The sequence below is a fragment of the Abramis brama genome, assembly GCF_963993115.1.
Source record: "Abramis brama genome assembly, chromosome: 11".
NCBI classification, from domain to species: Eukaryota; Metazoa; Chordata; class Actinopteri; order Cypriniformes; family Leuciscidae; genus Abramis; species Abramis brama.
The window spans coordinates 13,984,333-14,008,950 of NC_139973.1; the positions used below are offsets into that span (position 1 = coordinate 13,984,333).

Consider the following 24,618-nt stretch of genomic DNA (forward strand, 5'->3'; position numbering starts at 1 on the left):
TTAAAAGAAAATGCAATACACTTTTAACAGTCTGAAAGGAAGTGCTGCCATCTAATGGCCAATAACACTTTCTTCAAGGATTTGATTCTTTCATGAAGTTTGGAGCATCTACTAATCAGAAAAAAAGCCCATGAAATGAAGACACAAGGTCATGAGACGGACATTAACATTTTATTGAGAGAAACATGAAAATTATTCATTCCTTCCAGAGCTTTTAAGTCACAGTCTCCCGTGATCCTTGGCGGACGATCATCTGCTCAAATTACATTTGACAAAAAAACATCAACAACATCTTTCTACCTAATACATAAAACACTCATCCTTGCACTCAATGCTAGATTCAAGATCATTTTTTTCTACTTTGTAACGTTCAAATTCAAGTTTAGGTTTGTTTTCCCTGCTACATATTATGTGGACTTTAAGGCAGAGCTTTATTATCTTAAGTTTCCCCCAATCATATCTCTGCTTCAGGCATAAGAAGACTAGGGAAATGAGGATGGTTATACAAGGACACAAGGACAAGGATTGTCTTAACATGGAGCAAAGAAATGGTAACACAGGCCACCAGCACCACATCTCTGATGTATAATTATTATTTATCTGCAATTCATTTTTATCTCATGTTATTAAATTTAACGACTTTAGATTTTCATTATATACTTTAACTGATCTGCATTTGCATCCATAATTAATTTATCAAAAAATATCTATTAAACTTTTTTAATGCTTCGGAAGGAATTTTCACTGTTGAAAATCCATATTTTCAGTAACAAAGAAATCATTGGCAAAGCTTCAATTTGAAAAGCACACTTTAAAGAGAAGCACTGTACATAGAATCTGCATTTCACGTCATTCTCCTTACTGCGTTCACGCTATAAACCCTGCACGTTTCCCTCTGTATTGTACCACAAATGTACTGTAAACACTATTTTTGACCATGTTACTATATGCAATTATACTCCTTTTCCAAGTAAGCATGTTTACCGTGACTTCACTACAAGTGAAGTAGATCCCACATGAAACTCAAACTCAGTTCTGTTGTGTTTACACAGCATCATCTACACCTCTGATCCTGTAACAAAGCCAAATGCAGTACAAAAAAGCTGCCCAATCTCCATAATAAATCTTTCTTGATTGTTTTTCACCTTAGCAAAGCCATATATCCAGTCTCTCTCTGAACTATAACCCATATATCTTAATATCTATACATGATTCATGTCATGGCCTCACTGCTCTTGAAGTTCACACTTCCTCATTAAATGTCAGGTGAGTGAGTTGGCTTGCTCTTTTACGTCAAAGGTCATGTGCAAGCTATGAGATATATGTGATATGTGTGACTTCAATATAGAAACCAATAAAGCAGCAGATTCAATTTATATATCCAATATAGCCTATTTTTAAAGAGGGTTACAAAGGAAATCATCTTAATATATATGAAGGTAGATGACATTAAAGTAGCATTTTCTCCATTCCTGATCCAATTCAATCTCTCTCTCGCCATTCAAGCGGCCATTTAGTTCTCCAACCTTTCTGGAGTTATTAAGACCCAAAGAGCGTCTCACTCCCATGTCTATCTGTGGTTACACCCTGCAGTGTTTTCTCTTGGGAGGTCCATTACTCTCTACACAAACACAAAAGCCAGCCAAACTCCAGCACTGTGCTTTACTGTTCATGTGATCTCTGGCATCCAACTGAAAGGTTTCTGGACACATCTAAAGGCATTTTCATGCATTTCAACATACGGCTTCCCTGCAGACAGAGTTAGTATTTCTCCAGGGTTGCTGGTGGGGGAGAGAAAAGGCGGCTTCGAAACAATTTTGGCACTTTTCTCACAGTCTAGCGTTCACTGACTGTGTCATTATTACAACATACAAAACAAGTAAGGCAGCATGAAATGATCCCTGACAGACACCCATCACTTCTATGCAGTAGTCAGTTATGGAAAGAAATCTCTGTGCTTTCTGAAAGAGTTAGAAAGGGCCTTGAGGCTCTATTTGAGCAGCTTTGATGATATTGCTTGTGGAAAAAGTAGGCCTTCATCACGGTGTCATACATTTTATTTTGGATCACTGGGCTGAATTCAAAATTTGGATGGCTCATAAAGATACACTTGAACTGACTATTGCTATTCTCGCATCTATGTCAAATTCACTCATCTATAAACTGGATATGCATCTTTTATCATCCATTTAAGACTTTGTATCAACATCAATCTGGATTGTAAAACTGGAATCTTCCTTTCTATTAAAATGACACAAAAGTCAGTTTCTCATTAATTAAATGGTCAATTTTCCATTAGACCTACACAGTGTTCGCATACAAAAAAATCACTTCCAATCTGTTTCATAACCAACTTTTTCGATTCATCATAATATAAATTTGGCATTGTAGTTAGTTTTATAAATGCTTGTTTCTGAGTAACTGAGTAACAAACAATAACTAGAAAGAATTATTCAACATCTTAAAAGTCAATTATTTGCTCACTGTAGGTGTTCTCTGGCTTAAACGGGAAGAGGAATAAAGCAAGACGAGGAAACAGTCTCCTTATTGTAAATCAGTAGCCACGGCTATTTCATTTAGTTCATACAAGCTCAAATGCTTAGTAACTGAATCTTTGTAAACAAGAGCCACTTTTTCCAGTGGCAGAAATCCAGATTCATATGAGCAGGATGCTAAAATATCTCTTGCTTGCCATCTCCATTATTCTCTCAAATGTCGTCACCATTAAAGTGAAAGAGTCAGCGAGAGAGAGATATAGAGTGTATAAAATTCGAGATCACTCACAATATCTTCAATGCTCAGAGTCAGTCAGAATTTCAGTAAACTGCACAGATCTGGAATGACACACACTCATCAGTTCAACCAAAGTGCACTTTTCCTACATTAACACTAAAACATTCCCATCAAAAAGAAGAAGAAACATTAATAAAAAGAAAAACTATTGGCCACAATGCCATCTAATCCACACCTCATCTAGAAAGTTAGAAGAAAGAAAAAAGAATTGGAAAATGTTTTAAGTTTCAACTTCAAATTCTTTAACATCTGAATATTGAAAAACAGCCTGTTCTTTCCTCACACTGTCTTGTGCACTTATAATATTAGAGCTCACAGCTGTGGAAGTTAATTTTATGTTTCTAGACTGAACATATATATATGGCCACAAATGAAAAAAAAAATTAATATCACTTTTTATTTATCGCTTTATTAAATTGTGGCCGCGTTTAATGAACCATGATTCAGTAAAACGAGGGAACAAATTATAACGCAAGTCATGGGAACGAATTGTTAATTCATGACTAAATATAATTTTTTTCTCTGTAGTATTGCAGTTTGGACGGTCAAAAAAAAAAATTCACCCTTCAGACAATATTCATAAATGAGAACGCGCTTAGAAACAACTGCTCATGTGTCAGCTCTGAAGTACTAATAAAGACTCCACATATCATGCAATCACAGACAAACTGACTGAAAAGCACAATCATACCAGGAACACTATACCTACAACCGGAAAACTTTAAATAATGTTTGTTAAATAATGACTCACTATTGTTGTATAGTCAAATCCATTCAAATAGCTGATACAATTGACTTTAACATGTCTGCAGAAGGCATTTCAGCTTTAACAAGAAGCCAGCAAGAGCCTTTCTGAACTAACATTAAATGGTGTGCTACACAATTTGTGTTACTGTGTATTAGATAGTAAGGTAACACAGTTGTATGTTTTACAATAATATTATTACAATTACAGAATTACTAATCCATGTGTTAGGGCAGTCCAGCTTAAGGAAGATACAGAGTAGATCATTTGCTCCTGAATCTTCACAAATGTGTGCTATGAAAGTATGAGTTGTGTGATATACCATTTCACACATTTTAAGACTTGAGTAGTTTCAGAAGAAGTCAAGAAGTCCACTTGACATGCTCTCGATGAGTTTCCAGACACAACTAATATACTTTGGAATTCGAGATGGAAACTGTAAAACAACAGTATATGGTTCAATAAAGATCTCCAGAGAGATTTTGAAAAACATTTTGGTAGAGACACAGATTGTGGCTTTTGTGTTAAACATGGAGTCTCATTCCAGTCAACCCTGAATAAGCAAAGAAAAGTCACTTAAGAATGATCTACCCACTGTCGTATTTGTGCTCTTTCGGCAGATGCTGATGGATTTCCGTCTTCGCTTTAAATGCGGTTAAACAGCTTGATGGTCAAGTCGAACATAAATGTTAACCACGGCACAGTGCATGCAGGCCAGTGTATTTCGCCAGTAGTTTATAAATATGTGCGTAATTACTGGAGATTCCCAACATACCATCACTAAAACTAACAACGGAAGAAAACAGGCCACACAATCTGCAAATTTTGGAATTGTAGACATTCAAAGAGCATGTAAACCTAGTCTCTAAAGTGATCTGTTGTTTAGAAGGCAGTGTAAACCAAAGCAGTGCATCAATACCACTTCAAACAAATTAAATAATCAAAATGACAACGCATGGAAGCATAAGTATTGAACGTCTGGCAACCAGCTATCACACGGTAAATATAATTGTCTTATTGTGGTTTGATATTTTAGTAAAAAAGTAGGAAGCAGGCACTAAAACTTTTCACCTTGTTTTGTCCAAGATAACTGCATGTGTGCCTATATTCACAACAATTTTGATCTTAGTGACACAAGTACATATTAAAGGTAGCACAATAGATTAATACACACAACATGATCTTAAAAGCAGTCATATGTTTGTAAGGTAATTTACACTTTTTGTGTGGAGATGTGTGTGCAACCTTACTGCACGGTTTGGTATAAGTAACCTCTCTTATAGGCACTCAGTGGATAAAACGTAGCGACCACAAACTTGCCATCAAATGTTCGTCCTGTCAGCAGTCTTTGGGCTTCTTTGGAGTCTCCAGCATTTGCATACTCCACAAACACCTGCCAAGACAAGATGAGTCTTCAAATTCATTGTATAATTTTTTTGCTAACATCATTATTGTAATAGGGTGTAAATCTTCCTGCTTCAAATTCAATCAATAACTTATTTCTAATTTGATTCCTTGTGTTACCATTTGTTTTGGGTTAGAAAGCAACACGGGATTGTGTCAAAAATGGCAAAAATCAACAGTTGTGGTCAGAATTATTGGCACACCTGGTAAATATGATCAAAGATGGCTGTAAAAATATTGAACCTTTCATTGAAGTAAAAGAATTAAAAGTGGGGGGTATATCACATTATGAAATAAATGCTTTTCTCCAAAACAAGTTGGCCATGATTATTAGCACCCTTTTATTCAATATTTTTTCAACCTCCTTTTGCCAAGATAACAGCTCTGAGTTTGAGAACACCTGACAAGAGATCAGAGAGCATTCCTCCATACAGAATCTCTCCAGATCCTTCAGATTCCCAGATCCATGTTGGTGCTTCTTCTGTTCAGTTCAGCCCACTCATTTTCTATAGGGTTCAGGTCAGGGAACTGGGACGGTCATGGCAGAAGCTTCATTTTGTGCTCAGTGACACATTTTTGTGTTGATTTTGATGTTTGTTTTGGATCATTGTCCTGATGGAAGATCCAACCATGGCCCATTATAAGATTTCTAGCACAGGCTGTGAGGTTTTGATTTTTTTTCTGTTGGCATTTGCTAGAATCCATGATACCATATCTGAATAAGATTTCCAGGATCTCCAGCAAAAAAAAAGAAAAAGGCCCACATCATTAAAGATCCAGCAGCATATTTAATCGTAGGAATGGGGTACTTTTTATCCCTGTTTGTACTAACCCCATCTGGTGGGTTTGCTGCCAAAAAGCTCTTTTTTTGTTTCATCTGACCATAGAAGCAGGTCGCTTTTAAAGTTCCAGTCGTGTCTGGCAACTGAATATGCTGGAGTTTGTCTTTGGATGAGCAAGGAGCATTTTTCTTGAAACCCTCCCAAACAACATGTGGTGATGTAGGGGTTGTTTGATTATTATTTTTTCTTAGGCTTTCTGACCTCAAGACTCAACTAATCTTTGCAATTCTCCATCTGTGATCCTTGGAAAGTCTTTGGCCACTCAAACTCTCCACCTCACTGTGCATTAGGACGTTATAGACACATGTCTTCTTCCAACATTTAGTTGATTGGAACTTCTTAATTATTTCCCTGATGGTGGAAATGGGAATTTTCAATGCTTAAGCTATTTTCTTACAGCCACTTTCTATTTTGTGAAGCTCAACAATCTTTTGCTGCACATGAGAACTATATTCTTTGGTTTTAGTCATTGTAATGGACGATTAACGAAATTTGGCCTTTGTGTTTCCGCATATTCATACTCCCGTGAAACAAGAAGTCATAGCTAGATAATTTCATGTTCCTAGTCACCCTGGTGTGCTAAAAAATGTAAATATTAATGTAATTAATTTTTAAGAACACACCTGCTCCAAAAATTCATATTAGAATTTTTGTTTAAGGTATCAACATTTGTCGTAGCCATTCATAAAAAGAAACATGTATAATTCAGATGTAATAGCCTATAAGAATTACCCATTAATGTAATTAAATAACTTCAGAGATATTTTACTCATAAAAAATTCTAGGGGTGCAAATAATTATGGCCAACGTGTTTTGGAGAAAAGCATTTATTTCATAATGTGATTTTCCCCCACTTTCAATCCTTATACTTCAATGAAAGGTTAGATTTTTGCGAATTTGCGAATAACATGACAAAAAAAAGAGATTTTGTGAGCTTCCAAACTGAACTGAATAAGATAAAAGGAGATACAAAGTTTAAGTATGTAAATGCAAATAAGTAAAGAGAAATTAGCTAATTATAATATTATTATTGAATTATATTATAGTCATATAATACATTTCAGATTTTTTTATTGAATAATATTAATATATTTGAGTGGTCTATAAATAATAAAAAACAAAGACAATAAATAGGCAAGTCATTCTATTGCACATACGGTAGTGGCCAAAAGTGATGTCCTGCCGAGGAAAATTTACATCTTCACACTTTATTAAAATATTATTAAAAATATGTAAAAGATTTTGTAATCATATTGTATAGTTGTGCTTGGTGTCAATTGATTTATTACTGATAACGCAATGAAACAAGCAAAATTGTGTGGACATTTTTGGACAGGCTGTCAAAATATGTCAAAATATTAATAACTGATTAAGTTGTAGTTGTATGCTTTTATTCCTGTAAGCCTCATCTATGCTTTTTTTTTTTTTTTTGCTTAGTAAAATAAAATCTGTAGCTGTAGTTTGTCATTTAAATTTTGTCAGATAAACAATAAATGTTTTCTCCCCTCATATTTAAAAAATCTATATATATTCCTCATATTTTGATGGTTTAATTGAGCTTGTAAAGTCATTAAAAACAAACACCCCCTCTGGACATCAATTTTGGCCACTATTGTACACACAGAGTGAGTGACCAGTGTCATTTTCTATACAATGAATTTATTAGGTAAAGAAAATATCTAGACTAATTTATATTCACTTTTAATCCATGATTTTTCCTCACCTGTCCCTTTCCAGGATTCTCTTTTGGGATCAATAAGGATACCACCGTGCCATACTTCTGACATTCTTCTTTCATGTCCTCTATTATATCTAAGAAAGACAAGAAGTAAATGTGCCTGAGATCTGCTTAAAAAAAAGTATATTTGCTATAAAGAAAATATAGAGACAAAGACTCACCTTCATACTCATCCTCATTATACAGGTGACTGTCATCTATTACGTTTAGAAGTCTCAGGACAGATGTAGGCAGAATAACCAAATCTTCAATATGAGGTGCTGAAACCCAAAGCAGTCTCTCACTCACACAAACACCAAGCAATGCAGACAATGCTTTTAGATGCTGAGTGATACAAACCAAAGGGAATGCTGAAGAAAGGGTTGATTAGTGCTGCCTCAGCTGTGCTTCTGAGTTTCGGGTCATTGTGAAGCATACTGGGAAAGTAAAGATACATATTACTTACTCTAGTCATGTCTAAAGAACACACAACTGCACTGCTTAGTTTACTTCCTACCTTTTGATCAGATCCCTCAAATGATAGACAGGGATAGCCGGGTAAACCAAAGCATTGCTTGAAAAGATATGGTCTACTATTGCAGAACTGTTATCCTGCAGAGACACAACACAATCATATTTTAGCAAGAACAACATTACGGTCAAATTACATTACACAGAGAAAATTATTCAAATAAATAACATTCAAGGTCATATTCAAGGTAGAGTTCAGCTTCACAGCTGCTTGGGTCTCTGCTGACCTTCCATTCCTGAGACTTCACAGTTTCTTTCAGTTTGATTCCTGAGAACATCTCCAGAAGAACGATGCCCAGACTCCACATGTCCACAGCAGTTGTGCAGCCAGAGTCGCTCTGCAGACCTGCCTGGGCCAGTGAGTTCTGCAGCTCAGCTTCAGGTGCCCGGTATCCATCAGTCTGGATGTACTTCACATCCTGTGCGGAACAGACAAGAAACCCTGAGGCTCACTGCAAACCTATATCTAATAATAAGACACATCAATGCTAAACTACCATTCAAAAGTTTGCAGTCAGTAAGATTTTGTTCTTTTTTAAAGAAATGAATGCTTGCATAGAATTGAAAATGTAATACTGTTCTTTTGAGCTTACTATTAAAGGTAGGGTAGGCAATGTTTTTCATAAACACTTTTTGTTATACTGGTTGAAACTCTCTTCACATCCTGATAGCAATCAATAATAGAAGTGGTCTAAATATTACAAAATGTACATATATCTTCTGGACCAAAAAATATTCCCCTAATCTTTGCATTCAGTCGCTATGTCGTAACCGTAATTACGAGATGGCAAATCGTGACGTTCTCATCCTCAGACTCGTATTGATGCGTTTCTATGGCAACACTATCAATGCTGAAATGAATCTGCAGCAGTCAGGTGGTACAAGTCAGAGCTCTGTAAGTTGTTTACGTTCATTATTATTGTAATGTTATGTGCTCTGAGGTAGTTTAACGCTGTCTCTCGTGACACTGCAGAATCTGCTCTGGCTGTGCTCGTTCATGTGTTTTGGAGGAGGCGTGGCTTTGGAGACGCTCTGGAGAGAGAGTGGGATCTTATGCTTTCAAAGCTAGATTGCTATTGCTAGCCTCTCCGAAATTGCCTACCCTACCTTTAATCAAATAATCCTGAAAAAAAATTGTATCACAATTTCCAAAATATAAAAGGCAGCATGACTGTTTCCAACATGTTTTCTTGAGCACCAAAATCAGAATTTTATAATGATATCTGAAAGATCATGTGACACTGAATACTGGAGTAATGGCTGCTGAAAATTCAGCTTTGACATTTTTAAATATATTTTAAAATATATATTATATAAAAGTTTTAAATTCTAAAACGACAGTAAATAAACATCTCCAGAGAGGTTTTGACAAACATTTTGGATGAGACACAGATTGTGGCTTTTGTGTTAGTAATAATAAACAGTTATTTTAAATTGTAATAATATTTCACAATATTACTGTTTTACTGTATTTGTAATAAATGCAGCCTTTGTGAGCATAAAGAGACTTGTTTTAAAAAATATTTAAAAATCTTACCGAACCCAAACTTTTGAACTTTAGTGTTTGTTTGTGCATGTGAATAAATTCTGACAGCAAATGATGAGGTGTCTCATGCCAACCATTTCAACTCCTCACCTGGTGTCCCTCTTTGAAGCTAAGGCCAAAGTCAATGAGCTTAAAGCACTCGTCATCAGCGCTCCAGAGAATGTTGCGGGGCTTGAGGTCAGCATGTACATAGCCTTCTCCGTGCAGGAAGCTAAGGGCCTCCAAAACATCACGGGCACAGTGCTGAATCAACCACATGGAGTGTCCCTGATTACTCGCCCTGACCAGCAAATCTGACACACTCACGTCCAAAAGCTCCAACAACAGGCAATGAGTGGCCACACCGAATGGGTTGTGATTGGTGAACATTCCATACAGCGCCACTAGAGACACAACAGAGAAAATACCAATGTTAAACTTGGGATTAATGCTGGAAAATAACAGCTTTTGGATCTCCAGTAGGGCTGTGAAATCTAACATAAAATTTTATGTTTATATATATATATATATGTGTGGGTGTCTCTGTGTGTGTGTGTGTGTGTGTATGCATATGATATATAAATATATATGTGCATGTATATATATATACACACAAACACACACACACAGAGACACCCACACACACACACACACATATATATATATATATATATATATATATATATATATATATACATATATAATATAAACACAAACTTTTATGTTAGATGTGATTAATTGATTTTACAGCCCTATCCAGGAGTCATGATCACTTTACATTCAAGTTTTAAATGCCATTGTGCTCCTCTTCTTAATTATTAATATATATATATATGAGTCATGACCATGTTAACTATAAAATTACACAACCAAGGAACTTAAACTTTGATCCCCGGTTTCACAGACAAGACTTAAGCCTAGTCCAGGACTAAAATGCATGTGCTGTTTTATATTTGTTTGATCTTTTTGCTCTTACAATTATTTAGATATGGATGAGCAGGATGAATGTGTAATGTTGAATTTGTATAACAATCATGGTGTTAAAAGGGCCCAAATAATGTTACATCACAACTTTTGAAAGTTTTTACTTTTGTGTAATGGAGGGAAATCACACAGTAGTTTACTACAAAGAACTGAACTTAAGTCAAAATTATGTCATTTTGCATGATTTTAATACCAATAGTGGTATTTAGAGCTGTTTAAATCAGTGGTTCCCAACCTTTCTGGCTTCACCCTTTGTCCAAGACAATATTCGAAAGGCCCTCATATCTATGCTGATATGTACTTATGGTACGGCTGTAAAAAATAAGTAAGAAAAACAAAAAAATATGATGTCAGTTATATGTTTTACATCTCTTTTTTTATTAAGATTATGTTAATAATAACTAATGTTAATGATAACTAAATGTAAATCATTTTAAGACTTGTTGGGTAACCACTGGTTTAAATCTGTTTCTTAGCTGGTCTTGATCCCTGTAAGTTACCGATATTTTTATGTCCCTGAATCTTCTCCAGCACAGAGCTTTCCTTCAGGTACCCGTAATCTCCACCCTGCGCGTCCGCCTGAAACTCCTTCACTGCGGAACTCGCCCTGCCGGAGCTCACCCGGTACACCGAGGCCGAGACGCCCTGACCCAAACGAGCCTGCACGTTCCAGTTCTTTCCGTAAATCTCAAATAACGCCGGGCTCGTCAACTGATCCACGGCCCCCGGGCTCACCGTCGTCCCCGGTGTGCTGACACTTGGACTGGACATTTTTGCATTGAAGCCAGAACTGCTAGCCATAAGTAATATCAATGATAATGTGAGTTAAATACTATCAGGTTCATAATAAGTAGTGTTTGCTTCATTAGTTGACCTTTGCAGAAACTTTTTTCCTAAAATGATCTTTGCATAGTGCTTGTCTGAAAGCCAAAGTTTACAGCTGAGGTAACTATCAACGGATGACGAACAAGGACTTAAATGCACTATTTTAATGCAAACGCATAAATTGCTGCGATCTGCCGCACCATAGTGGCATCTTAAAGATCCGAAAAGCCGAGGTGGCGTCTCAGAGATTCAGCGAATCCATGAAACCCAGTTCTGGACAGAGTTGATCAATTCTAGCCACTGTTTTGGTGGCCATGATACCGGAAATGACGACATTGTTTTAAAAGCCGTGTTTTCTTCGGTCGAGCAAATGTAAAATGTGAATAGTTAAATTCTGTATTTAAAATGTAGAGCATTTAAATCCATATAATATAATGTTTTTTTGTAAAGCGCTTGTCTCTTTAATACAGTCTATTCAATTAATGGATAATGTAGTCAATTCCAATATTATTAATCCATTATTAATCCTTTGTTTTTTTTTCTCTTTCGGAATGATATTATAGTATTGTTGTTATGGATATTAAAAAAAAAAAAAAAAGATTTCCCCCCAATTATATGAATTAAAGTAGTAAATTTGTATGATATTAAAATTAATCAATTCAATAAATAATTAATTTATTATTGTTAAATTTGTCTCTCCACAATGTGCCTTCAAAATGACAAATCTAATCAAAAACGTAGGTTGATTCATTATTACATTTGGGACTTTGGGCAAATATATGAATCGATTAAATTAATAAAGACTGTAACAAAAAAACAAAAAAGATCCGCGTTGTAAGTCCCGCCCTTGACCTGATCTCTGCCTCACTATTGGCTACGATGATATGAATGACAACTCGCCTGTCTATTCAAGGGCTGCATAGAGGCAGTAATGTGGAATATGGGTGGGGAAAACTAGCGCGTTTCATTTGACTATTTGGTGGTTCCGTCACGGTGTGTGTCCTGCCACGTCAGTCTGACGGATATCGGAGGAGGATCTCACCCGGGTAGTGAAGGAAGGCGGAGCTCTCAGGAGATGTATCCGTGTCTTTAGTCCCACTACAGAAGTGAGAGGAAAGTATTGAATGATCAGCAGCTGCTCCAAAGGTAAGAATATTATGATGTTGTTAAATTTACCGTCATAAAACATTTCGCAAGGCCTGGCTCTGTAGAGAGCTTAACTGTTGTCAAGGGGGCGGTCCACGCGACAGTGGCATTCCTCGCAACTCTTCATCAAACATTACTTTACCAGTCTATCGATTTGTATTTGAGGGCACAAATGGGCCAGATATGGGTAATTCTTACAGGCTATTACATCTGAATACTATATGTTTCTTTTTATAAATGGCTATGACAAATGTTGATACCTTAAGCAAAAAATTGGAATAGGAATTTTTGGAGCAGGTGTGTTCTTAAATCAGGAATAGGGTATTGTGTCAATCTTTAATCAAACTTGATTATCTATCAAACTTGGTCTATGTTGTGTCCCTGGCTGCCCATTAAAAATTATGTTGATCTTTGAGTAAAGGTATCACACCTGACCTTAGACTTGGGTGGCCTACCTTGAGTTTATTTGATTGAGCACGTACACAGAGTGGTTATCAATTTATGGGTGTGATAAAATGGGTGGATCTGCCAGGAGTTCTAGAGATCCTTAGATAATCAGTGTCACTTTTCTTCTGCCTCTGTTCCACCACTGACTCGTCCAGATCTAACGGAGAGACCATGGACATCAGCAAACTGGCTGAGAGACTCGCTGAAGCTGGGCAGTCTCATGTCCTCCAGTTTTGGGATCAGCTGAACCCTGAGGATCAAGCTGAGATTAGTGTCGATCTGGAGAGCATGAACTTCATGGAGATCAATAGCTTCTTTAAAACTGCCATGAAGACATCTGGGCAGAGCTCCCAGGAGAAAGTGGACACCAGGATGGAACCGGTGCCCCGGGAACATTTGGGGAGTGTAACACGTGATCGTGAAAGTCTTAAAGAATGGGAAGAAGAGGGTGAGTTCAGATATTGTAATGTTTCACAGGACTTCATCTCAAACATTTAAGTGCCCTGAGGTCCTTTACTGGTTTACGTGGGTTTAACTGCTCTCTCAACCTGGCCAAACTGGTCAACTAGTTGGTTTTCCAGCCTGGCCAGGTGACAAATGCCCCAAACCTGAGTAAAACAGACCAACTTGGTCAGGCTGGGAGACCAAATACCTTTTATACAGGAGGCCATTTATAAAATCGAAGCAGGTTATGTTTAATTTAGTTTAACATGAATGTCATAGTAATTTGTGTTAGTCTTTGTTGAGCAGAAACAAATGTTGCTTAGAAATATTGCACAACAAAACACAACGAATGATGCAATATCTTCAATGCCAAATTGGACCCCTAAGAAATCATGACACCTGAGAGATAGACGATTTTCTCTCCAGTGTCAAGCCAATCGGGGACAATAAGTTTCAGATCTGAATAAACATTGTTTTGTCCCTGTACTGCATTTTTGAGAGGATGCTCCAAAAGGGATTGAAAACATCTGGTTCTGGTTAGATCTGACGTGATTTCTTTGCTGAAGTCATGTTGAGCTCATTCAGAATCACATCATCTTTAATCCGACCACATTGTATGGGACCCAAAACCTTCTTTGTTCCTTCTGTCTTCTTTGTCCCATTCATTTTTTTTTTTTTATTCATTTAATTCAATCATTTTGTTTTTAATAAGTCACATGAAAGTTAAATTTGATCATGTTCAAGGCTGTGTGTGGGTAAAGTAACATCAAGCATAAAAGTAATTTATGTAAGATAAAGTGGGCCTCATAAAAGTCTAGGATAATCGCCCCTGTTATCTGCAATTATTGAAAAGCAAACTATTGCTTAAGAAGCCAGATAATTTATACAACCTCCATCTCTATTCTCTGCTTAGTTTGGATATTTTATTTTTGTAAAAGTAATTAATGCCTTATATTTTACATTAAGGACTCATGTAATGGCAACAATGACCTATTTTTGTGTATACCTTGAGTAGTATGACATAATATTAACACCTATTTGCTAAAGTGACCGAACCTTTCTTCATTCCACACAGGCCTGCGCTGTATATCAGAGAACAAAGTGGCGGTTCTTCTGCTGGCTGGAGGTCAAGGGACACGGTTGGGTGTATCATACCCAAAAGGCATGTATGACGTCGGCCTCCCTTCCCACAAAACCCTCTTTCAGATCCAGGCAGAACGCATCCAAAGACTGGAACAGCTCGCTGAAAAACAGCACTCAAGGAAGTGCTGCATTCCATGGTAAGATGATCATTAAACACAATTAAAGCTCATTCAGTTATAGTGCACTTACAGTAAAAGCAGTGGATAATAAAAAAAATCTGTCATTTTCAATCTCACTGGAAAGGAATTTGAGTTAACCATTGTTGAATCTAATTACTTAGATTAGTAGGCTTGTTTTGATCTTGAGGAAGTTTCCCTGATTTTACCGTAATGAAGTGACCTCCCCACTGTGAATGTCAGTGCATGGTTTAGTCAGTGTGAAATTGGGCTGACATGAGACCAGCATGTCATCCTGAGGTACTTAGGCCAGACTTCACGAGAAAAATAATTTTAGAGCCAGTCTCTTCCCAACAGAATTGACCTCTGACACAACACATACACATGATGCCCTAATGATCAGCTCTAACTTTAACTCATTATTTAAAGACAGATTATAATACTATATCACGGTATGATCGCCATAGTCTTATGCCAACATACTTTAAAGAACACCATAGTGTTACCATGATTTTAGTATCCAAAATGTACCATATCCAAAAAAAAACCCATTCTAATCCCATCATACTTAAAAAAAAAAAAAACACAAGGTCATAGATTTGTTTTTCCAATCTGAGTACTCCCCATGCTCTCCCAGATAATTAGGTGCTAAGAACTATGTGTCTGAAATGTTTGCTTTTTTTTTTTTTATCTCCAGTTTGAACTTAATTTTTTTGCATTTTTTTACTATTGAATTCGCACTTATTTTGTATAGCACTTTTCATAATACATATCGTTTAAAAGCAGCTTTACAGAAAATGTGTGTTTCTACATTACGATTTAGAGTAATCTGTTATCAGAGGTGACTGTGTCCTAGTAATATCCATATTTCAGAAATGTACAGTTCAAGAAAATAAAAATCATGCAATTAGATTACATCATGTATTAATTTTAGGCTGAAACAATGAGCGTTTTAAAGCAATTATTACAAGCTGTGATCATAATTACAATATATAGAACATTTGGCAGGTGTGTATGGTGATGTAAAAGCTTCTACATTTTTACAATAAATTATATCATTATATCAAAAATATCATTTTTCAAATAAATGCTGTTCATTCTTTTCATCAAAGAATCATGAACAAAAATGTCATGGTTTCTACAAAAAAGTTAACAGCACAACAATTTTAAATTGTGAATATTTATTACTTGAGTAGCAAATCAACATATTAAAATGATTTGTGAAGGATCATGTGACACTGAATACTGGAGTAATGGCTGCTGAATTTTCAGCTTTGCCACCACATGAATAAATAACATTTTAAATATATTAAAGTGCCCCTATCATGCTTTTATGAATGTTACCTTTCATGAGGGCTTTTCACACTGCGCGTAAGTCGTACTAAAGTAAGTCGTAAATCGTCATACTAAACACCGCTTTTAACCCTGGTTAAATGAACATTTAACACTTGTAATTTAGGGGCTGTTTACACAACACTGTTTTCAACTAAAAACATAAAGCTTTTTATGCGTTTTACACAACAATGGAGGTTTGGGGGCCTGAATTTATTTTATTTTTTTGGTCGTCTCCGTTTAAACTACAAAAACGCGAATTTGTGAAAACCGTGATGTCATGCACGCGTGTTGCGTGTTCAGTCAATAGGTGCGTAGTGTTTCTTTACAGCAAAGTTTACAATCACCAACTACTGGCAGTGGCATAATACAGCGTTTTTAGCCGTTTCCGCAGATCCATTGTGAACAGGGATCGTTTTGACAATGGTGTCGTCTGTACGTGAAAACTGCGATGGAAAAACGTTCCCATTTTAGTACATCGTTGTCGTATGAACGTACCCTTAGAAGCGGAGTTACCGCTGCTTTTAAAGGGTTAGTTCACCCAAAAATTTTAATTCTGTCAGTAATTACTCACCCTCATATTGTTCCAACCCTGTAAGACTTTCGTTTGGCCATTTCGTTGAGCAACCCTGTAAAACTTGTGGTTGAGCCACTGTAGTCACTTGGACTATTTTAAACATTGTCTTTTCTAACTTTTTGGGCCAGCAAGTTTCAATAACATAGAAGCCTATGGAGGCTCAGATTTAATAAAAAATATCTTAATTTGTGTTCCGAAGATGAACGAAAGTCTTACGGGGTTGGAACAACATGAGCGTGAGTAATTACTGACAGAATTAGCATTTTTCCATGTTAACCCTGCCCTGCATTGCGATGTCAAACTTGCACAGTGTGAAATGTTGCGGTGTTCGAATATTACAGCTAGATGCTTAACAACAGACAGTCAATCACGTTCTTACATTCACGGAAACACTGCACATTGTCTATAAAAAGTAAATTCAGCGTTTTTGCATAATATGGGCAATTTAAGATTGAAAAGATTACATACAGTTTTTAGATACAGTTTCTACTGTACTATTTTATTTTTGATCAAAGAAATGCAGCCTTGGTGAGCATAAGAGACTTCTTTCAAAAACAAACTTTTGGACAGTAGTGCATTCATACTTTAAGCAAATGACATGGTCAATGTTTTGATACATCAGGTACATTATGACAAGTGGCAGAACAATGGACATGACCAAAAACTTCTTCAAACGACACAACTACTTCGGCCTGAAGGAAGAGAATGTGTTTTTCTTTCAGCAAGGCATGCTTCCCGCTGTAGACTTTAATGGGAAAATTATTCTAGAGGGAAAAGGCAAACTGGCAATGGCACCAGGTGAGTTTTTAAAAACAAGATTAGCAACTCTTATTGCCAACTATTTTTTTTTTCACATATGTTGTTTGACTGTAAATAGTATTCAGCATGTTGTCAAACAAAACGTCAAAGTCTCTTTAAGTAATCTTAACCACAGACCTTATTTTGCTCATAAATAAAATAAAACACTTTTCTAAAAACCTATTAGAAATTTCCTAACTACAGGTTAACTAGCCTTACAGTTAGCTTACCAAGAATAGTTAGAACTACTGTGAATATTCAGCACTTTTTTCTCTGAATCTACATATTCAGATGGAAACGGGGGTCTGTACAGAGCTCTGGGGACTCAGAACATTGTGAAGGACATGGAGACAAGAGGAATCTCCTACATCCACGTCTACTGCGTAGACAACATTCTTGTGAAAGTGGCCGACCCTGCTTTCATTGGCTTCTGTACACTTAAAGGAGCAGATTGTGGTGCAAAGGTCAGTCTTTAACGTACCTAGCCCTGCCCTTATATGAATTTCCTCTTCTATGCATAATGCCGAAAACTTGCAAATACATTTCTATTACGAATGTGTACTTGGTGTATTATCATTAAGTTCGTGCACTCTTTTTATCTGTATTTGTGGTCTATTATTCCTTAATCTGATTACTTTCTAATGTTTTTTATGGAATGTAAAAGTGCCACATATTTAAAAACAAAACATATTTTGCTAGTCCACTAGATGGAGCAGCTGCTCAGAAAAAAAAACAGGATGTACAGGAATTTACACTACCATTCAATAGTTTGGGGTCTGTACGATTGATTAAAATTATTACTTTTATTCAGCAAGGACACATTAAATTGATCAAAAGTGACTGTAAAAACATTTATAATATTATAAAAGATATCTTTTTCAAACAAATGCTGTTCTTTTAAACTTTCTGTTCATCAAAGAATCCTGAAAAAAAAAAAAAGTATCACTGTGCAACACAAATGCAACACAACTGTTACTTGAGCACCAAATCAGCATATTAGAATCGTTTCTGAAGGATCATGTGACACTGAATGCTGAAAATTCAGCTTCACCATTATAAAAATTAGATATTAAAATAGAAAACTGTCATTGTAACTTACTTATAAAATGACTGTTTTTAACATATTTTGAATAAAATAAATAATTCACACAAAAAAAACGTACTGGCCCTAAACCTTTTAACAGTACGTTTTTTATTTATTTAATTGTTTTACACATTGGAATGAATTTGCATGGTTTAGTATGGTTTTATTCAATACTGATATATTCTCAATTTCTTTTTTAGAAACATTTTAAGTACCAAACTATTCTCATCTAATTGTTAACCTATTTGTTTAATGATGTTTATACGTTAGGAATGTTTTGATGGGACCCTGGGCTTAGCCGCACATCCTATAGCAATGAAGTGTGGTTCCTTAGAATGTGGTTTCAGGTAACACGTTCACATGTGCTTTTGCAGTCTGCGTACACAACAGCAAGAAGGGGAAAATACTTTTACAGGGAACAGTGGTTATTCTGGACATTTTAAATGGTCTCCAGTCAGGAGCTTAATTGCCTTTAAAACTCTTATATAACCAGCCTGGTGATGCAGGATACCAATTAATTTAGCCATTATTCTCAGTGTAACCTCACAGTCTTTGACGTATTGTAGTGGTTATTATGATGCAATGAACACCAAATTGCTAAGCTGATTTTTATCATACATGTTTAGTGTTAACTTTTTTTTCTTTTTTTTTCTGTACACTTCCCATTTAAATTATCAGGAAATAAACATGTTTTGTAACAATCATTAAACTCAGATATCCAATACATATGAAATGTTTGACACTTGACCATAGGTGTGTTGCATTAACACAAGAATGAAACTCACCATGTTTTACTTGTGTGACCAGTTAGTCATGTAATGACCATAGAATTCTGGAAGTGCTTGTTTTGTTACGTCTGAACAAATATTCCTTTATTGTATTCTTGCCGTATTTATTCTGCTCTGATTTTGATTATTTTTCTCTGTTCTCTCTGAATTTGGATGTTTGTATTGGTTGTTATTTGAAAGTGAGGAATCGGTTTTGTATTTCACAGTGTGAACAAAATGCTTTAAGCTGCCTTTGATTCCGCCTCAAACTGAATCGTTGGCGTACGAAATGTGATTCATGAAAGTATTTGCATGTGATATTTGATTCAGACTTAAATACTCAACAGCTGGTTTTGAATACTGAGCTTTCTGAAGCTGCTAGTAATTAAACGGTTCCTGCGTGACGGGGACGATGGTAAGAAAATCTGGACCCACCCACCCCTCATAATTTCTGAAGCATGCACTTAAAGTGGCTTTAGCTCGAAGCCTCTCCTCAATGCTAACCCTTCATCAACTGAGAAGTTTGTAATTTGTTACTCGGATGAATGGAAAGGGTTTTCTGCTTTTGCCTCTGCTGTAATTTAACACAGACCTCAGGCAAACACAGCACATAGGAGTGTGTGGGCTGTTCAAACACTGCAGCTAGTTTAGTACTTGACATTTCAGTGTTGATAAATGTGTCAATTTAAATGTTAATATATTAACACTTGTGTTACTGCCGATAATGATAATTCTTCAGAAATCATTCTGATTTGGTCTTCAAGTAACATTTCTATTTATTATCACATTTGAAAAGTTGAGCCGTTTAATGTTTTTGGAAAAAACATCATACTTTTGTTCAGGATTCTTTGATTTATAGAAAGTTCAAAAGAGCAGCATTTATTTAAAATATATATATACATTTTTTTGTTACAATGTAAAATTCTTTACTGCCACCTTTGTTCAATTTATTACATCCTTGATGAATGAAAGTATTTTAAAAAATCTTACTGACGCCAAACTTTTGAACACTAGTATAGGTTCTTTAGATATTCATGTTATTGCCGATAAATGGCTGATAATAAAATTGTGCACTTTTTTTTATTTCTATAAAATATTAAAAACATTAAAATTTAAGCACCAAAACATTATAAAACTGGATGTGCATTTATATTACATTCAACAGTAATTCAATTGTTAGTGTTATTTAGTGTTTCTAAAGATTCACTTTAAGTGAGTGCTAGATGATCTAAATGGAAAAGAAAAAAAAAGGAACATAACCTAAGTGATTTTGAAGGCAAACTAATGTTGCAGGAATTGGAGTGGGAGGAGCTTCACTGATGATGAGTATTGAATACATTGACATTTTGAAATGCCTCAATGTTGTGCTGAAGTCACGCATGCATCTACTTCTGATTGGCAGGTTGTGGAGAAGACCAATCCAACAGAGGCGGTGGGCGTGGTCTGTAAGGTGGATGGGCTCTATCAAGTAGTGGAGTACAGCGAGATTACCTTGGCAACGGCAGAGAAGCGAAGCACTGATGGTCGACTTATGTTCAATGCTGGCAACATAGCGAATCACTTCTTCACCCTCACATTCCTCAAAGAGATTGTGAAGTTAGTCAATCCTCAGAGTACCTCATGAATTTATACGAGTCCGCTATTAATGTCACTGTCATTTAATTAATTTATATTTTTATTGTATTTTTTTGGCCAATTTTTTTTTTTTTTTCATCTGTGAATCTCAGCTTTTTTTTCAGCATTTGATGATATTTTGTTGCTAGGCAATGATCTCTGTAACATATTAAACAATACAGCTATTTCTATTAGCTATTTCCAATGAGCTTTGCCATCTTGTAAATACTAGACAGGATGGATCTGACTTTAATGTGCACAGAGAATGAGGTAAAGTCAGGAGAGGAACATCTGCAGTTTTTGAGTGTCTGGTATTTTAAACACAGATGACTTTGCCAGACGTGTTCTCTTATTGTCATTTTTATGAAATTTTAACTGAAAGAACATGCTTCACATGTCTGTTACTGTCTGCCCGTCCATCCCTCTGTCTTTATACCTCTCTATCTTTCTTTTAGGACTCACGAGCCACAGTTGCAGCATCATGTGGCACAGAAGAAAATTCCCTACGTGAACACACAAGGGCAGCTAATCAAACCTGACAAACCCAATGGGATTAAGATGGAAAAATTTGTCTTCGACATATTCCAGTTTGCCAAGTTAGTGTCAGGACTTTTTGTTCATTCCTGTTTTCAGTATGTGTGCTGTTGACTGGAATGGTCCTCATTTACCCACGTTCCAGTGAACTGACTGAGTTCAAATAGATTCTACAAGTTTTACACAATATGCACATTGTAGACAGTGCAGTTTTTTTCTTTTTCTGTACCCTTTGAAACACAAAAGTAGCTATCAAAATGTCAAAACAACTCTTTTTAACGACACCCCTGCTCTGGCTCACACTATTATGAAATATGAAGATCCAGAGAGCCTCCAAAATCTCTTAAAGACTATAATTAAAGCTAATCATATACAAAATAAGTGGTATTTATAGCATCTTTTCGGCATGCTAAAGAAGTTAAAATTATATCTAGTGAACTGGCTTAAAATTGTCAAAATAAAATAAAAATATCAAACGCTTTCAAATTATATATTTTTCTTAACTAACCTTTTAAAAAAAAGTGGTTCAGGGATGACGTCAAAACCCGGAAGTCTAATTTGCCACTGGTACCCTCGAGATTTTCCTGTGAGGTTTTATGATGGGGTTTTTTAATTTATGAGAAAAAAAAAGCCCTTTAGTGATTAAACTTAAAATAAAATAAACTTAACTAAAATGATACTTTAAAGTTTTGTTCTACAACATAAATTACACACACCCATACCAAAAATGTTCATTTTGAAGCAGTTATGTTTATTTTTTTAAATGTATGTTTCTAATAAGTAAATAGATAAGACAGTTTGGGGTGTGAGTGTGTGTGTGTGAAGTTTGTTGTAGAACAAAATATCAAAGTATCACCAAGTTATGTTTACCACTGGCTTTATTTTACTCATAAACTGAAACATCCCTTTATAAAATCCCATAGGAAAATCTCAAGGGAAACAGTGTTGAATTAGTCTTCCAGGTTTTTCATCCCTGCACCACTCTATGGAGGAAAGTCCCTCCAGGTGGGCATTACTGTAAGGGTGTGACGTCACGTGAAAGCTATAAATGATTGGAAATTGTCTATCTTGGAAAAAAAAAAAAAAATGTATTTGACATAATATGTATTGCTTCAGGCATGTTCAATTAGTTATAACTTATTGAAAGTTTTTTTTGTGTGTATGACAGAAATTTTATGGTATATGAAGTTCTAAGAGAAGATGAGTTTTCTCCGTTGAAGAATGCAGACAGTCAGGATGGGAAGGACAACCCCACTACAGCCCGTCACGCCCTCATGTCCCTGCATCACCGCTGGATCTTAAATGCAGGAGGGCATTTCGTTGATGAGAATGGAACCCGCATACCTGCTATACCCAGGTGAGACAAACACTCAGGAATGAAAATTCTCTCAGTATTTACCCACTTTGGTGGTGTTTTTTAAACTCTATGGTGTCATTTTTTTCCCCCCATGGAACACAAAATGAGAATTTCTGAAGAATCCTCACACAGCTCTTATCCATATGGATGCAGGCCTTTGAATTATTTTTATATTTTACTTCAACCTAGATTGTCTCCGGTCCACTCTTTTATGTTTCAAACATTTCCTTCCCACCTGTGTTCAGTTTAACTCCCATTTATCTTCAGTTATAGTGTAACCACACTATATTTCCTGTGTAACATTTCTAGACATGGACCAGCAGGGACAGTCACTCCTGAAGTCAGCCAGAAGTAACTATTCTCACTGTCGTATGTAATGCATGGTGATGGGGCTTCGCTCTTAGTAGATTCCGTGTAGCTGTTAGAGCTCAGTGGGAGAAGATGTCCAATCCCAGACCGGCCGTAGTAAAGGTCGGCATCTTTTAACTGGCTCTGACCCGAAAAGCAGCTACTAACAGGCAGAATAATATGCATGTTGGGAAATGGGCATCAGGCATGCTGAACAGAACAAGGCTGCTCATCAATATAACAAATAATCTGGTGTAGGTGCTTATAATCAAGTTTTCTTGAATTTTGAATTATGAATATTTAAATCCATTAAAATGGTTGCATTTTGCATAACGTGATTGTGGACGTTTAAATGGGTGAATCATTTGTAATGGGATTTTTATTTTTTATTTAAGAAGGTTAAGTCTAATCTTTTAAGTTTTTTTTTATTTTTAATTGATATGAAGTGTTTGATTTTTCTAAAATCATTTTATATCATATATGACATGATTAATGCTTGATCTGGCATAGTCATTAATACAAATACAAATCTGTAACCCATTTTGGTGCTCTGCCTATCACAGCCTGAAGGATGGAACAGACCTGCCAATCAAATGTGAGATCTCTCCTCTTGTGTCCTATGGTGGTGAGGTAAGAGTAATAATCCCAGAGTAACTTTACCTGATATATGGTTTTGGTGCAAGGGGAAAAAAATACATTCTAAGCCATATACTCTACTTGCAAGTTTCTATTTCAAAAAATGAAGAATTAATAGTCTCTCTTGATTCCAAAGGGGTTGGAGCATCTTGTGAACGGGCAAGCTTTCCAGTCCACTCTGGTCATTGATGAGAAAGGCGTCCATGAACTCGTGAAGAACGGCATGTGAACATACAGCCGGCTGCTGCACTTAAAACCAAAATGAAGACTCTTGATCTCTTTATCATCTTCATCTCACTTCCTGCCAGGGTTGAGGAAACTGTGAAATTATTGTACAATAAATTGAAGGAACGGGGGCAGAATGCTAATCACAATCAAACCATTTTATGATCAAACTATTTATTTTGCGAAGACTTATTTTTATAGAAATGTGCAGTGCTTCTTTTCTTGAATTGGTACATGAATTCAGCTGTTTAATTTATACATCAAATGATACACAATGGTATATACTGTACTGCAGGTTGCATGATTGGACAATGCTAAGATGCTAAGAAAATATAGATGCATGTAAAACCTACACAAAACAAAGTGAATGTCTGTTTTTAACAGGTATGTTTCTCGACCAGAAAAAGTGAGTGAGAATGTGACATTGCATCAGACTTTCCAGCACAGGGTTTATGGGAGATGTTCTGATTGGTTGGAGTCTCTTTCTGCTTTAGAAAGTGCGCACTCACTGAGACACCAACTCCTTCTCCTTTCTATTTTACACTCTCTCTCTCACTTGCAGTCTTTAGCACTTCTCTTCTCTCACTTCCCTTCTCTCACTTCCCGATTAGCCTTTGTCTGCATCATCTATGTTTATTTGTGCATAATCCATGTATAAAATAATTTATCATGTTGAAAGATTCA

General features: G+C 36.0%; 2 protein-coding genes across 3 annotated transcripts; one reads left to right on the top strand and one right to left on the bottom strand.

Moving 5' to 3' along the window:
- Positions 1-152: 152 nt before the first annotated feature.
- Positions 153-11,697, bottom strand: uhmk1 (U2AF homology motif (UHM) kinase 1). Its single transcript, XM_084128305.1, has 8 exons — positions 11,042-11,697; positions 9,669-9,961; positions 8,260-8,451; positions 8,019-8,113; positions 7,862-7,938; positions 7,684-7,782; positions 7,508-7,596; positions 153-4,931 (listed from the first exon to the last, which is right to left on the bottom strand). Exons 1-8 carry the CDS (start codon positions 11,340-11,342, stop codon positions 4,785-4,787), a joined length of 1,293 nt encoding a protein of 430 aa, XP_083984431.1. The 5' UTR covers positions 11,343-11,697; the 3' UTR covers positions 153-4,784.
- A 673-nt stretch (positions 11,698-12,370) lies between these two features.
- uap1 (UDP-N-acetylglucosamine pyrophosphorylase 1) lies at positions 12,371-24,618 on the top strand. Of its 2 annotated transcripts, XM_084128418.1 has the most exons (11): positions 12,371-12,512; positions 13,115-13,407; positions 14,479-14,683; positions 17,194-17,369; positions 17,661-17,833; positions 20,623-20,816; positions 21,290-21,430; positions 22,537-22,725; positions 23,035-23,076; positions 23,637-23,703; positions 23,846-24,618. In XM_084128418.1, the coding sequence occupies exons 2-11, from the start codon at positions 13,131-13,133 to the stop codon at positions 23,936-23,938; spliced, it is 1,557 nt and encodes a 518-aa protein (XP_083984544.1). In that variant the 5' UTR covers positions 12,371-12,512; positions 13,115-13,130; the 3' UTR covers positions 23,939-24,618. The 2 variants fall into 2 exon arrangements, with proteins under 2 accessions (XP_083984544.1, XP_083984545.1); XM_084128419.1 differs by lacking the exon at positions 23,035-23,076.

Coding starts and splice junctions, on each gene's coding strand:
- uhmk1 (XM_084128305.1), bottom strand. CDS start 11,342: ATGGCTAGCAGTTCTGGCTTCAATGCAAAAATGTCCAGTCCAAGTGTC. Junction 7,939..8,018: donor TTGAGGGATCTGATCAAAAG/GTAGGAAGTAAA, acceptor TTACTTTCCCAG/TATGCTTCACAATGACCCGA. Junction 7,597..7,683: donor TAATGAGGATGAGTATGAAG/GTGAGTCTTTGT, acceptor TGTCTTTCTTAG/ATATAATAGAGGACATGAAA.
- uap1 (XM_084128418.1), top strand. CDS start 13,131: ATGGACATCAGCAAACTGGCTGAGAGACTCGCTGAAGCTGGGCAGTCT. Junction 17,370..17,660: donor CAAACTGGCAATGGCACCAG/GTGAGTTTTTAA, acceptor CTACATATTCAG/ATGGAAACGGGGGTCTGTAC. Junction 23,704..23,845: donor TTGTGTCCTATGGTGGTGAG/GTAAGAGTAATA, acceptor TTGATTCCAAAG/GGGTTGGAGCATCTTGTGAA.